Source organism: Pogoniulus pusillus, chromosome 19 (genome assembly GCF_015220805.1).
Source record: "Pogoniulus pusillus isolate bPogPus1 chromosome 19, bPogPus1.pri, whole genome shotgun sequence".
NCBI lineage: Eukaryota > Metazoa > Chordata > Aves > Piciformes > Lybiidae > Pogoniulus > Pogoniulus pusillus.
Window position 1 is genome coordinate 3,937,772 of NC_087282.1, and position 14,958 is coordinate 3,952,729.

A 14,958-nucleotide genomic window follows, 5' to 3' on the forward strand; every position below is an offset into this window, starting at 1 on the left:
AAAGTGGGCCAGTACTGAGAGGCTGATACAAAAGGTTTTAGAGGCGAAGTGGTAGAGTCACCATTCGTATTTATTCAGTCAAACTGCTGGGGCTAAGAGCACAGATACTGATTGGCCACAGAGGAAACCTGACCTATTTTAAATGTGTTTCAGGGGTTTTAATGAGAGCATGGCTTAACTTACTCCCAACATGCAAGTGCCAGCAAGCATGAAAATGACATTTTCTCTGTTTCCTCAGTAAAATGTGTTCTGTTGAATCATCATAGAATCAAGCAGGTTGGAAGAGACCTCCAAGCTCATCCAGTCCAACTTAGCACCCAGCCCTATCCAGTCAACTAGATCATATCACTAAGTGCCCCATCCAGTCTTTTCTTGAACACCTCCAGGGACGGTGCCTCCACCACCTCCCCGGGCAGCCCATTTCAATGAGAAATCACTCTCTGTTGCTAGAAAAAGTCAGGCTACATAGACATAAAAGTCTTTGTTCTCCTCTTGACTGAAGTCAAAGTCACAATTCGTATTAACATGAAAGGGAACAACATCAAACCTATGATCTGGAAAGGAAATAACAGCGGTGTGACACCTGTAGAATAACAAGAACAGGCTTTGAGTGCTGGAGTACACTCTGCATTCTGTTTATGCTTGGAAGAATTACTTATTGCAATATTTGCATAGTGCTGACTTCTGTTTAATTACAGCTGTCTGCGGGAAGAGTTTAATGGTGGAGGCACCAGATTCAAACCAGATTTCTCTTGAGAGCCATAAAGTCATTGAGATGGACACAGATTTTCATCCTTATGAAGGAGAAGATCCTTTCAGACAGTCTAATGCATGAAGCCTTTTATTCTCTGTCTTTGGAGACATTAGATGAGTGGTGATGCCTTGTCTGGCTGTTTAAAACTCCCTTGTTGCTGTCTATAGCTACCTGAAGGGAGGCTGTAGCCAGGTGGGGTTGGGCTCTGTTGCCAGGCAAGCAGCAACAGAAGAAGGGGACACAGCCTCAAGCTGTGCCAGGGGAGGTCAAGGCTGGATGTGAGGAGGAAGTTGTTGTCAGAGAGAGTGATTGGCATTGGAATGGGCTGCCCAGGGAGGTGGTGGAGTGGCTGTGCCTGGAGGTGTTGAAGCCAAGCCTGGCTGGGGCACTTAGTGCCATGGTCTGGTTGATTGTCTAGGGCTGGGTGCTAGGTTGGACTGGCTGATCTTGGAGGTCTCTTCCAACCTGGTTGATTCTATGATTCTATGCTTCTATTCTTCCTCAACTGCTGTGGTTTCCACAGGGTGAGCAGGGGAGAAGAGACTGACTCACATCTGGCTCCAGCCTCCTTTCTGGTAACTGTCGAGAGGAAGAAGGTGTCCCCTCAGCCTCCTGTTCTCCAGCCTAAACAGTCCCAGTTCCCTCAGCCACAAGACTCATGCTCTTGACTCTTCAGCAGCTTCATTGCCCATTTTTGGGCACACTCAGTCCCTCAATATTTTTCTTGTAGTGAGAGGCCCCCAAGCTGATCCCAGCACTGATGGTGCAGCCTGCCCGGTGCAGCGCGCAGGGGACAGTCCCGGCCGGGCTCCTGCTGGCCATGCCGTTATGCGGCGCCCGGCCCGCAGGGGGCGCGCTCGGCCCTGCCCGTGAGGCGGGGCTGGGGCGTGTCCGTCTGCTCGCGCCCCGCCCCGTCGCCCGCAGCTCTTCAGTGGGGAGGCGGCGGAGCCGAGCGGCGCAGCTATGGTGAAGATCGCTTTTAACTCCCCCTTCGCCCAGAAGGATGAGCCCAAGAAGGAGGCGGCCGAGGCGTTGGTGGCCGAAAAGGTGCGGGGGACTCTCCCTTTCCTAGTCGCGACAGGAGGAACGTGGCAGAGGGACGGGGGTTGGGGGGGGGGGGGGGTGCACGGAGGAGCTGGAGGCCGCCGCCATCTTCTCGCGGCGGCTGCGGGCCGGGGGAAGCAGCCGGCACCCCCCCAGCGCTCCTGGCGGCTGCCCTGCCGCGCCCTTCGCAGCCCGCCGGCGCTGGGGCCGCTTTCTAGTGCGGGGTGGGGGTCGCTTTCTGCATGGGGAGTGCGGGAAGCTTGCACCCCTTACGTCCGCCGCCTTGCGAGGCTGCGAGCGGTGAGGGCTTAAGAGGGCCCGAGCGCGTTTTGGTACCGCAGGAGTTTGCGGTGCCTTCCCCACGGCTGTTTACCCAGCGCGGCTGCCGACCGGGACAGCCCGGGCGGTGCCGAGCTGAGGGCCGGTGTGACATAGCTGGCGGAGCTGCGGGCCCGCACGCAGAGGGCAGGCCCGGCTGTTTATCTGGCAGCTGGGCCCGTGCCAGGGCCGTTTCCTGACGGGCTTTTAAAGCTCCGCAGCTCGCAGGCGGCTCCTTCCCCCGCCCTGCAGCGCTCCGGGGCTCGGCTCCGGCCCAGCGCTGCAGCCAGCCCCGGGGAAGGGCACGGGGGGAAGTGTCGTGGGCTCTGTAGCTGCCTGGTGTGTGTGTGTGTTCGTGTGTCCCCGCAGGAAAGAACAGGTTTGCAGGCAGGCAAAGTGGGTTAAGCCTTATTCGCAGCTCGTTGCTGCTCTGAAGCCGTCGTAGGCAGTGAGTTGGAGAGCGGCGGTGCAGTGTCTGGGTTGCTGCCACGTCTAGCTCCAAATAAGAAACCTGCCATAAAGGGTTTTAAAATAGAAACCCAGGCGAACACCCTGTGGTTGGCTTTTCCTTCCTAACGGCTTGCTGTGTCGCCGACTTGAAGTGACTTTCCAAATCTGTGGGAGACTTTATTCTGAAGATGTTTTGCTTAGCTGCTGACATTTTCAGTCAGATGGAGGTGATCAGCATCTAGGTAAATACATTAGTAGCTGTAGAGGAGGAGCGTGTGGTGGACTGAGTTTATTTGTGATCAAGGAGTGGGACTATTGAAAACTAGAAAGAACCCCCACCTGTGGACTGGGGCTCTAGTGCCATCATTTTTTTTATTCCCTCCTAAGCTGTAATCGGGAAAGCAGCTTGTCTTCTTCCAGCCCACAGAGCATCTGCCTCACCTGAAATAGCCTCCCTTTAAAAGGGGAAGGGGTCAGTGGTGTTACCACTCAGCGGACTCAAGCTGTAGGAGGTGTGTGTGCTGTTAATACAGTAGCACTGAATTACTAGATCAAGAAAAGGGGAGATAAGTAATTTAAGTGATGTAAAAATAGTCTAGCCAGTTTCTGTAGGACAAATTCATCAGCTTCTAGAGGCAATTTGTTATAGATATGTGTATATATTTTATTGACCCTCTACTTGCAAGTTCTGAGCCATCATAGTTCTGATAGACACTTGGCTTTGCTTCTTTTCCCACTGATGCTGTTGTGTTAAACCTGTCACAGTGTTAGTTGTGTTTGCACGTGTGTATGCAGGTTTTTAACAACCCCTCACTCAGACTTCAGGACTTGGAGTTCTGTGTAAACATCAAGTTCACCATTTTACTCCAAGACAAACTTGTTCTAGTGCTTGTTAATGTGTCCTTTTGCTGGAATATTTGTCCAGAGCAAACAAGCTTAATGGCTAATGTTGGCTGAAACAGCGCAATAAAAGTCCCCTAAAATATCAGCACTAAACACTTGAGCTTGCAGAATACTCTCCCTGAGGGTTGTGTGGAACTGACTGGATGAGGCACTTGGTGCCATGGTCTGGTTGACTGTATAGGGCTGGGCGCTAGGTTGGACTGGATGAGCTTGGATGTCTCTTCCAACCTGGTTGATTCTATGATATGACTGTGTCAACAGTGTCTCAGTATCTCTTGAGTTAGCTGGAGATGTGATTTTTCTTCTCCTTTGCACCTGGTTCGCTTTGCTTGTTACAGCTTAGAACTGCATTTGCTTTTCAGCTTTTTATGACTCCTATTATTTTTGAGCAGAGGCTTTGTAATCTACTGGAGCAAAGTCTTGGTGCTATGCTCTCTTATCAGCTCTGTCAGCTCTTTGTTCTTGGATTCAAGCTGCCTACATTGCTTCTTAATGTGATAGAGCTCTTCACTTTGTTTGAAGGACGTGTAGTGCAAGTGTAGCTAATTGCATGTCAACATCATTCAAGCCTTAGGACCTCTTAAGTGCCAAAACCTGCTCTAGACTGTTGAGTTCAAGTAATAATAGACTAGGTGAGTAAGTCACTGAAAGGTGTAGATGAAGGTGGCAGAATATGAAGAGAACAGAACTAACCTTCATCTTAAAAGCCAGTTAACTCTGAGGGGTGTTAGTCACGTAATGACATAAACATGGCATAATTCTGACTTGAAACCAGGGGGTTTGTTTTGGCAAATGCTAACGGACCAATTGTAGCAGCTTAGGTCTTGCTGAACCAACATTTTTCTGTTTGGGGGATGCAAGAGAGGAATGTAGGAGTATTGACTTCTGCAAACAGCTTATTTTTTTGTTTCAGTGCTTGCATAGCTGATCTGTTTTGACTTTAACACTGCAGTATCTTGCTGAGCATGAAAGTATGTGCGGCCTTTGTAATAATACCATGGCTTTTTGTGTTAAATGTATTATATTCTACAGGAGTGCCAATAGTGGGACCCAAATAAAGAAAAGCCTTGGAAGCTGCTGTGCTAAATCTAGCTCTAGGAACATCATGGAGAGAAAGCTCTTATGCTGTGAAATCCAATTGTTCTTCCTGACTAGTACAAGGAGCAGGTCTTGAAAGCAAATTGCTGAATACCAGAGTTATGAGTCATTAACAGAACATACTTGACTAGATAATCTATATATCTAAATACTTGGGTCTTTCAAAACAGCCAAGCCCCCAGACCTGTGTGTTTTGCCCTAAGGGGCTGTCTCTTCTGATTGCTTAGTGTTTGGCAGTACTTTTGGTGGTCTCTCAGCTTGACTTGTGCAAGCTTTTGACCTGGAAGGCTGGACAGCCACTCAAGTGGTGGTACTTGGACACCCAACATTAGCTTTGCAATTGATGTTACACAACTCATCACCACATGTGTGATGATGACAGTAATCACCTTTGGATGCAGAAACAGGTCACTGAACTAGAGATAATTGTAAGGCTGCTAGAAACAAAACTTCCCTTAGACTTGGGTGCAAGAAAGTATTTTGAAGCTGCAAGGTAGGATGTGCCACAGGGACTCAGTTTTATTTGGCATAATTTGAAGCTACACTTGAGCTAAGTTCTTGTGCATCTTACATCTTTAAAACCTGTATGTTTGGCTGGGATCAGATGCCTGTTCCCCAGCTAATAGACAAAGTTGCATCATAACCTTTTTTTTGCTAGTGTAGCCTTGTAAGAAGTAATACTATCTTAGATAACAAGAGGAGGAGAGGAAGTTGACTTTTGGGAAGAGGCCCAAAAACATTTTGTATCTTAACGTGACCTTGCTGTACTGATCTTGCTTCCTTTGTACTGTGTCAGCTGCAGCATTGCGTCTTTTGGTGGCCTTATGTAGGGGTTTTGTGTCTTGAATAGGGCATCCTCTAAGAAAAGAGCTTCTTTAAGTGCTGCTTGAAAACTCATCTTAACATGATACAGTAGTATTTCATATTTTCTTGTTATGTGATGCTTGACTGAACTCTCACTGCACGTGTAGAAGGAATAGAGGATGGTAAATCAAGATGAAGCAGTAGACAACAGGCTACCTTAAATTCAGACTGTCTGCACTTTCTAAGTTGTCATCTCTCTTTAAATAAAGGATCCAGAAATTGCCACACATGGAGGTGAAAATTCATCTGGAAGATGCCTGTTGACACTGCTAGGTCTAGCATTCATCTTGGCAGGAGTTGTTGTTGGTGGAGCCTGCATCTACAAGTACTTCATGCCTAAGGTAGTGTGGAAATTTTTTTGAGCTTTTTTTGATACATCACTAAATGTTCAAAGGGTGATTATAAATTAATTGCTGCCATAATAGAAAACCCTCAGTAAATAGCACATGAAGGCTGCTGTGTCCTTTATAAGAGCTCCAAATGTGACAATCCTGTGCTCTGTCATAGCATAAGTGTTAGAAATACAGTTTTAAAGCACCATAAAGAGACAGGCAACTACTGAAGAGATTCCAGCAGAGGCTACAAAGATGCCAAGGAGGCTGGAGCATCATTCTGAGGAGGAAAGGCTGAAAGACCAGGTTCTGTTTAGCCTGGAGAAGAGCAGACTGAGGGCATCTTCTCAGTGCTTACCAGTTTCTGAAGCATGGGGGCAAGAGGATGGGGCTTGATTCTATTCAGTGATAGGACAGGGGTAATGGGCACAGAGGACAACACAGGAGATTTCACCTAAACATGAGGAAAATCTTTCTGTGAGGGTGCCAGAGCCCAGGACCAGGCTGCCCAGGGAGGTTGTGGATTCTCCTCTTGGAGGGATTCTAAACCCACCTGGACACTGTTATCCTGGGCATCTTGCTGTGGGTGACCCTGCAGGGGGTTTGGAGTAGGTGATTTCCAGAGGTCCCTTCCAATCCCCACCATGCTGGAATTGTGTGTAATATTCACTGTAAAAATAACTTGCCTGGTTCTTCCTTCCAGCATAAGGTGTACCGTGGTGAAATGTGCTACTTTGAGAATGAAAACCGCGATCGTGCAGTGGAACCTTATTTCCTTCCCATTGCTGAAGAGGCTGACATCCGAGAGGATGACAACATAGCCATCATTGATGTTCCTGTCCCCAAGTTCTCAGACAGTGATCCAGCAGCGATTGTTCATGACTTTGATAGGGTGAGTACGTGTGGGGTGATAAGAAATAATTGATCTTGGTGTTCACTGAGGCACTGTGGTGTGGATCGTAATTATAACAGCTTCAGCCTTTAGACCTTTAAAGCTTATTGTCAGTGCAAGCTTCTCTTTGGGGATGGGCTTAAGTGTGGGATAAGGAGGTTTAACTTTGGCAAGGGAGGAGTGTTACAAGAACATTAGAGGAGTTAATGCACACAGGCACTGAGTCACTTCTCAGAGCAGAGTGTCTTTGATGTTGGCCATTGGTTATCTGAAAGTGACACTTGCTATTTGATCAAGAATCCTGTGGAAAAAAAAATGAGGTAAGAAAATGTTGTAAATGTGAATTAAGAGACAAGATTTGGTCTAAGATTCAGCCACACTGTTACAGCAAAACATGGAATCACAGACAAGTGTGAGCCTTGGGTAAGCAGATTGAAAAATCTCTTCAAGAACTTGAAAATGCAGTTAGGTGCACGTAGCTTCTCTAAAACAAAGATGAGAGGATGGCTTTAACTTGAGTTCTGTATTAAAGTTGTGTTACTCAGTTACCCTCAGTCAGCTGTAAAAGCTCTCATGGGGTTTTTGTAAATTAAACCCTGGCAGTGTAGATACAATCATGGTAAATAGTCTGGAGCTGGTCTCTGTGCCTGCTACCTTCACCAGCAGCATGGAATGCCACACAGTTGAGTTGTATTCACAGTATGTGCAGCTTTTGTCTATCTTGTCTTGACAGAATCTTGGCTGTAACTGAAAGGGTTTAGGCAAGTAAACTTCGACTGATGCTGGCTAAGTGCTGTGCAAGGTCATAATAGCGTAATTTTAGTCGCTGCAGTTCTTGCACTCACTGATAATGCTGGTGTGACTTTTCAGAGACTAATATATTTTGCTGAGGGAGTAATGGCTTATTAGCAGTTGGATACCTTTTGTTTGCACTGTGTTTAATTGGGCAGTTATAGCAGCATACTCCCAAATACTTCCTCTGTTTTAATACAAACTCTGCTTGTTTAGAATAGGATGAACAGCTTTCATAGTTAGCTCTCCCTTCTGCACAACTCTTGTTGGAGCCATAAAGTGGCGATAGTGAAAGTCTTATACCAGGCAGTTCCTGATGAATCACTCTTGCTTCCGGCTGTGCATCATCCTCAGCTTTCTGAACTTCCTTGGTCCCCATAAAACTGTGTTCTAATTAATTAAATCTTGTTTTCAACACAGCTTTTGACAGCGTATCTCGACTTGCAGCTGGGTAACTGCTATGTGATTCCACTCAACACGTCCATAGTCATGCCACCAAGAAACCTGATGGATCTCTTTGCCAAACTGGCGGTAGGTAGAGATGTGGTTGCATAGTTGTGCTGACAAGGTCACTTCTGATATGAATGCTGATTGATTGTTGCTCCTGAACTGCAGTCTCTTGCTGGAACAGTCCTCTTGCCATCAAAGTGCATAATCCCCCTGGCTCAGTCGCTGTACTGGAGCTAGGGCCAGCTGTCAGTGTGTATTATGTTGAGTAGATTCATGCTTAATGCTCTTATTAATACCTTACTTTATGAAAGCTGAAAACAGCCAGCAAGTAAGGTTAAATTTAGCTATTATAAAAAGAATTTGATAGAGCTCCAAGTATCATTGAAAGCCTAAACCTGAAAGTTACTACTGGAAAGCTGGCTTGTCCCATGAGAGCTTTGATGAAAAGAATACCACCAGCTTGTTCTTCTGTGCTACTGGCACTCTAATTGTGAGCTCACTGTGGCTGCTTTCACTTTTCAGTGACTGCAGTTGGTATTTTTCCAAGAAGACTCATCTATGGGTCAAGCTTCTAGAGCTTGCTGCTGCTGTCAAATTTAATGTGGTACTCAGCTATCCTATGTCAAATGGACTGTTCTGAAATGTCACAGAATCCCAGTGTGGTGAGGTTTGGAAGAGACCTCTGGGAATTGTGTAGTTCATCCCCCCTGCTAAAACAGTGTTGCCCACAGCAGGAATTGTCCCTCCTCACATGAAGGACCCTACACATGCTTTTATACTTCATGAGGTGGTTCCCCTTCACCCTGCTCTCCAAGTCACTTAGTGCCAGAGGCCACCTGATTTAGTTTAACTTGTTTCATTATTGGCTTCATAAAGACAAACTTGAAGTGTCTCTTGCAGCCCACACCTCTAGGCGTTAGTCATAAGGGGTGGAGGTTGTTTCAGTACTGCTGTGATCTTGTGGGATTGGTAACTTTTGTAGGTCATGCTGCTTTTATCGTGTTTGAAATACTGCCTCCTGTTCTGTTGTGTACAAGTAAATTTGACCAAGTTCTTTTTGCTTTGCTGGCTTTGAGGCCAGCAATGTTAGGGTTAACTGCACTTTGGTTTGGATGTAACTGCAACTGCTAGAAGCTAACAGTTTTTAACTTCTCTGATATGCATCTGCTCAGGACTAGCACTAAGGTATTTACAATGGAGATATGAAGTCTGGTGCTGGAAGCCCTTCCCAAGAAGAATGAAACGTGGTGATGTTTGTCCATTGTTAGCAGAATACTGTATCTAAATGACTTTTCTGTTTCAGACTGGCTCTTACTTGCCTCAGACCTACCTAGTCCGTGAAGAAATGGTGGTTACAGAGGAAATAGATAATGTGTCTGATTTGGGTATCTTCATCTACCAACTCTGTGTTGGAAAGGAAACCTTCAGACTTCAGCGCAGAGACCAGATAATGGGTGAGTTCCCTTTAGTAAAAGGAAGTCTGTTGTTGGAGTAAGGAAAGAGTAAATACATAAACCTGTGGAGTTTTTAGGTACAGAAATCTTGTGGACACCCATCAGTTCTGTGAACAGCCTCAGCTTGTGTTTTCCCCTGATTTCCAGTGTGTATCTGAGCCTTCATTTGAGTGTGGTGAGGAGAGTTTTGGTTACAGAATTTGAGCTTATATAGCCAAACTCAATTTGAACATCAGTCTGTTTCTCTTCCATCTTTTAGTTGCAATGGTAAGTTAGTTTGGCCCCAAAATTCCTATGATCCATCTGATAATATAAGTCTCTGTAGGTGCAGCTCACTCTGTCACTGTCCTATCTAAAGCATGTCACAGTACCACCAAGTAAAAGTGCTCTGGGAAAAGGTAGAATTGAACAGCTGGCTCTGGACATCCCAGAGTTCCTTTCTGAAAGAGGAAGAACACTTCACAGGAACTTCCAAGCTCCCTTTCTTTGCTGCCTGTCCTTTCTTGCCATATTCTGCCGTTCCGTGAACAGGAGTGGATTTGAAATGCCAGTTGTGGTTTGACATACTGAAAGGAGAACTGGAATACAGCTACCTGATGATGTGAATCGACTCACTGCAGCTCTCAAAACATTTTCATCTTTTGCTGCTCTCCCCAGACACAGGAAACTAATCCTTTATCAGTTCCAGCCTTTCAGAGTGCAAATGTTTGGTTTGTCAGGACTCTCTGCTCTGCTTTTGCTGCCAAGCCTTTAGGCAAGGGTTTTTTCAGCTCAGTTAGAACGTGCAGCATCAGGAGCCACATCTGCCTGCTGTTTGCTGTTCCTGGATGGAAAGCTCTGCATATGGGAGTATAAAACTGGTGCTGTGCAGCTGGCAGAGGGCATGAGAAGAAACAGCAAATGTTGCCTCTATGGGAGGGAGAGGTGTGTGTCTCTTGGTTGCTGTGAAGCTGCTTTTGTGAGTAAATCTAAAACTGACTGCTTCTGTGACTGAAAGACTAGTCTACAAACAGTGCTGTAAAGAGTTTTTGATGTTTGCCCAAGTGATCCTGCTCTACCATTGTAAAAGATTGTCAGTACTTGCTCCAAAGAATTCTAGTAAAGAAACTATGCTCCTTGGTGAAGCAAATCTCAGGGAAGAAAGAATGTTATAATTCATGGAAGAAGGGATTGGTTACTTGGGAGAACTATAGAGAAGTAGTCAGGGCTTGTAGGAAAGCAACAAGGAAGGCCAAAGCCCTCTTGGAACTGAAGCTGGCAAAGGAAGTAAAACAGAACAAGAAGGGCGTCTTCCTTTTTCTGCTGATGTATTTGAAGAGCAGGGAAGGTGTGGGGGCACTACTGAACGAGGAGGCAGAGAAGGCAGAGTTGCTGAATGCCTTCTTTGTTTCAGTCGTTACACCTAAGGTTGAACTCCCTTATGTACTCCAGACCCTAGATGAAGGAGAGGAAGCCTGGAGGAGGGAACACTCCCCACTGGTCAGTGCAGACTGGGTTAGGGATCAGTTATACAAATTAAACATTCACCAGTCCGTGGGCACTGATGAGATGCACCCAAGGGTGCTGAGAGAACTGGCTGATATTATTGCTCTACCACTCTCCATCATCTTTGCCAAATTGTGGCAGACAGGAGAGGTGCCTGAGGACTGGAGGAAAGCCAAAGTCACTTCCGCCTTCAAAAAGGGCAAGAAAGAGGTTCCAGGAAATGATAGACCAGTCAGCCTCACCTCCATCCCTGGAAAAATGATGGAGCAGCTCCTGTTGGCATCTCAAGGCACTTGGAAGAGAAGAAGGTTATCAGGAGTAGTCAGCATGCATTTACCAAGGGGCAGTCATGCTTGACTACCCTGATAGCATTTTATGATGCCATAACTGAATGGGTAGATTCAGGGAAACCAGTGGATGTAGTCTACCTTGGCCTTAGCAAGGCCTTTGACACTGTCTCCCATGACATTTTAGTGAGCAAGCTGAGGAAGTGTGGGATGGAAGAGCAGGCAGTGAGATGGGATAGGAAATGGTTGCAAGATAGCATTCAGAGGGTGATGATCAATGGTGCCAGGTCCAGCTGGAGAGCTGTAACTAGTGGTGTCCTCCAGGGATCAGTGCTGAGGCCAGTCCTGTTCAGCATCTTCATCAATGACATTAAGGGCACAGACAGAGTCTGCTCAGGAAGTTTGCTGACAACAGCAAGCTGGAAGGCCTGGCTAATCCAGCTGAAGGCTGTGTGGCCATCCAGAGAGACCTGGACAGACAGAGCTGGGCACAGAGGAATCAGATGAAGTACAATAAGGACAAGTGCAGAGTCCTGCATCTGGGGAGGAATAATAAACTGCACCAGCACAGGCTTGGAGGTTATCTGCTGGAGGGCAGCCCTGTGAGAGGAACCCAGGGAGTCCTGCTGGATACCAAGTTAACCATGGCACAGCAATGTGCCCTTGTGACCAAGAAGGCCAATGGGATCCTGGGGTGTATTAAGAGGAGTGTGTCCAGCAGATCAAGAGAGGTTCTCCCCCTTCTACTGTGCCCTGGTGAGACCTCATCTTGAGCACTGTGTCCAGTTTTGGGCTCCCCAGCAGAGGGCTACAAGGATGATTAGGGGACTGGAGGGAATGGCTGATGAGGTGAGGCTGAGGGACCTGAGGCTTTTTAGTCTGGAGAAAATAAAGACTTAGAGGGGATTTGATAAATGTTTGTAAGTATCTGAAGGGTGCCAGAAGTGGGGGACAGGCTCTGCTCACTGCTCTGTGGGATAGGACAAGGAGCAATGGGTGTAAGTTGCAGCAAAAGAGGTTCTGCCTCAACACAAGGGGGAACTTCTTTACTGTAAGGGTCCCAAAGCACTGGCACAGGCTGCCCAGGGAGGTCATGAGTCTCCTTCTCTGGAGACTTTCAAGGCCTGTCTGGATGTGTTCCTCTGTGATCTTTCAGATAGTATTGTCCTGCTCTGGCAGGGGGCTTGGACTTGATGATCTCCTTGGGTCCCTTCCAACCCCGAATATCCTGTCAGCCTGTGGTGCAGTTTCTGCTCTGTAGCAGACATTGTTTGCTCTTGAGGCAAAGGCGAGGTGAGAAAGGTAGGCAGATTGAAAACTGCTGCTGAGGAGAAAATTGCCCAGGGACAAGGCTTGTCTTGCCTTCCAAATCAGGTTTCTAGCATGACTTTCTTCTAGTATGTACCAGGTGTGTGTGTGTGTCAATAAGACTACAAATGATAAACTCCTATGGTTAAGCCTTCTCATTTAGCTGGTGCTGCGCTGGCTTTGCATTTGTAGAGTTCATGGGTTCATCACTTAGATCAAACTGACCTCAAGTTCTGACTCTGTGCCCTGGAGTTGTAACTAAAAGGATGTGGAAAAAGTGGACAGGTCATCCTGACTCTTCATGACATAGTCACTGAGAACTCCTTAGCTTGTACAGGCAGATGAAGCATAGCCTCATTTTGAAGTGTTTATAACCTCAAGCAATGAGGTTCCTGCTGGGTTAGGTTTAAGAGCTAGTGCTGCTAGAATTGGATGGATAGCCTCTCTTGCTTGCTGTGAACAGTTTGCTGTTTATTAATCTATACATCTCTGTTTCAATAAATTGTCATTTATTGAAGTGCTTTAGTTGAACAGCTTGTCTGTGGTGGCAGGACTGCTACATTGTTGTCTCCTAGTGAAAATTCACAGCTAATACATGTAAACTGCCTGTGTCAGATCCAGTGCTGGCATGGCTCAAAATAGAGACAATCACTTTAACAGTGTTAGGGAAAACTTCAGTGAGCTCATCAGCTGTGTGGCAAATCCTCTCAGGGCTCTCTTCAAGGTGAAAAGTGCTCTGGAGGAGCACACTGGGTGGAAGGAAGTGCTAGGGAAGAGATAGGATTTATGCACCTTTTCTGAGTTCTAAACCCTTTCCTTGCAATCTCAGTCTTTGCTTCTGCTTTGTGTGTAAGCAATAAGTGCTATCTACTCTCTGTTTTTCTGTGACTGAAACAGTACTGGGTACTAGAAATAATTGCTTGCTTGCTTTGCTCCCTCTGGATGTGGCCCACCTCCTGTTAACATTCTGAAAATGAGAGCAGCTTTCTGATAGAGAGTAGACAGATACCAGTCTCTAGTAGCAATTCATGGCTGAAGAAACTTTTTGTACTGAATTTTTATCTCACTGTTGTTTAGAATGATGTAAAACTTGCTGCTGGATTCTAGGTCTGCTTTACTGAGGCTCTCTCATCTTCTCTCCTCCCCAGGTCTGCAGAAACGTTCAGTGGAGAACTGCCATTCAATCAGACACTTTGAAAACTCTTTTGTTGTTGAAACAAAGATCTGTCAGCAGTGAAAGGTGTTGGAGGGGAGGTGACTAGTTCACACCTTTAATTGAGAAGTCTGAGCGTTAGGCAGCGACTTCTGAAATTAAAATGTGCAGTGATAATCAAAAGCCTTATGCATTTTCTGTGTATTGCTTGTATTTCAACAGACAAAAGTCACCATTTCAGCTTTCTTTGATTATTGGTATAACTTTTTAGTTGTCTCATGTAAAACTTAAATTGGAGTAAGGTTGGTTTTGTTTTAGGAGGTTGATGTCATCGGTTTGTTTTAGGAGGCTAATGTCAGTTTGTTCTAGGAGGTTAATATCAGTTGATAGGTTGAATGTGTTTGATTTAATGTAATCTGGGAATGGCAGAAAAATATATATATATAAAAAAATGTTAACCAATTCCTTGGCTGGAACCAATTCTGTTTCACCTTACCTTTCACAGGATGATTAATATGAATAATCTGTGGTTTGCACACCTTGTGTAGCTCTTGTAGGATAGCTCTGCACTCCGTATCCTATCTAAAGTAACAAACCCTTCCAACGAGCATCACTACAGGTTCGTTTTAAATACCGTGTGTGAAGCATGTAAAATCCAACCTCAGTGATCTTAAACCTTTAACACTACCCTCTTTCATTTTTGTGCAATTACTGTATTGAATTCGTATGTATATTTGGAACCTTCCCCCAGCTTACGTTTCATTCTTCTACCTTGGTTTGGGTTTTGTGCTGTTTAGTTGTTAGATTCTAATAGAGTTGCTCCTAAAGCTTGTCAGTATTTTTAGTTATGATTTGGTTTATCCTGTAACTTCCTCTTTCAAGAATCTCTTCTGGTAGAGCTCACTTGTGAATGTGAACTGTAGTTGTAAACTTAAAACCTACTCTGGCTTCTATAAACTTTTTAGGTCAACTTTTTATGAGCAAGTAGCAGTCAGAGCATTGTTCCTTTTCTTTTGAGCGCTGCAGTCTAAAGATAACAGAGTTAGTTTCCTGCAGTTGATGGACTTGAGAGTTTTGTTAAGGGACTTTATATTGGCATAAATTCTGCAACCCTGTAATAAATGTTTCTCTAAAACTTTGGTGTTTTGTGTGACTTCATGGTGCTTGGAGGCAAGAGCGCAGTGCTGGTGTGTGGCCCGTATGGGTGGCATGACTGCCTGGGGCAGCATGCAGTGCTCTTCCTTCTCACCCCCCTTAACCTCTTTTGCAGCTTGCAAAGCCCAGTTTCCTCTGCCTGGTGCTGTGTGGTGCAAAACCAACTTGGAGAAAGGGGAAGAGGGGACACCTCACTTCAAACCTGATCCTCCAGTGGGC

At 45.8% G+C, this 14,958-nt stretch overlaps 1 protein-coding gene across 1 annotated transcript; it reads left to right on the forward strand.

Moving 5' to 3' along the window:
• The first annotated feature begins 1,657 nt into the window (after positions 1 to 1,657).
• Positions 1,658 to 14,719, forward strand: ITM2A (integral membrane protein 2A). Its single transcript, XM_064158984.1, has 6 exons — positions 1,658 to 1,801; positions 5,641 to 5,772; positions 6,467 to 6,655; positions 7,868 to 7,978; positions 9,201 to 9,351; positions 13,580 to 14,719. The coding sequence occupies exons 1-6, from the start codon at positions 1,718 to 1,720 to the stop codon at positions 13,666 to 13,668; spliced, it is 756 nt and encodes a 251-aa protein (XP_064015054.1). The 5' UTR covers positions 1,658 to 1,717; the 3' UTR covers positions 13,669 to 14,719.
• Positions 14,720 to 14,958: the final 239 nt, after the last annotated feature.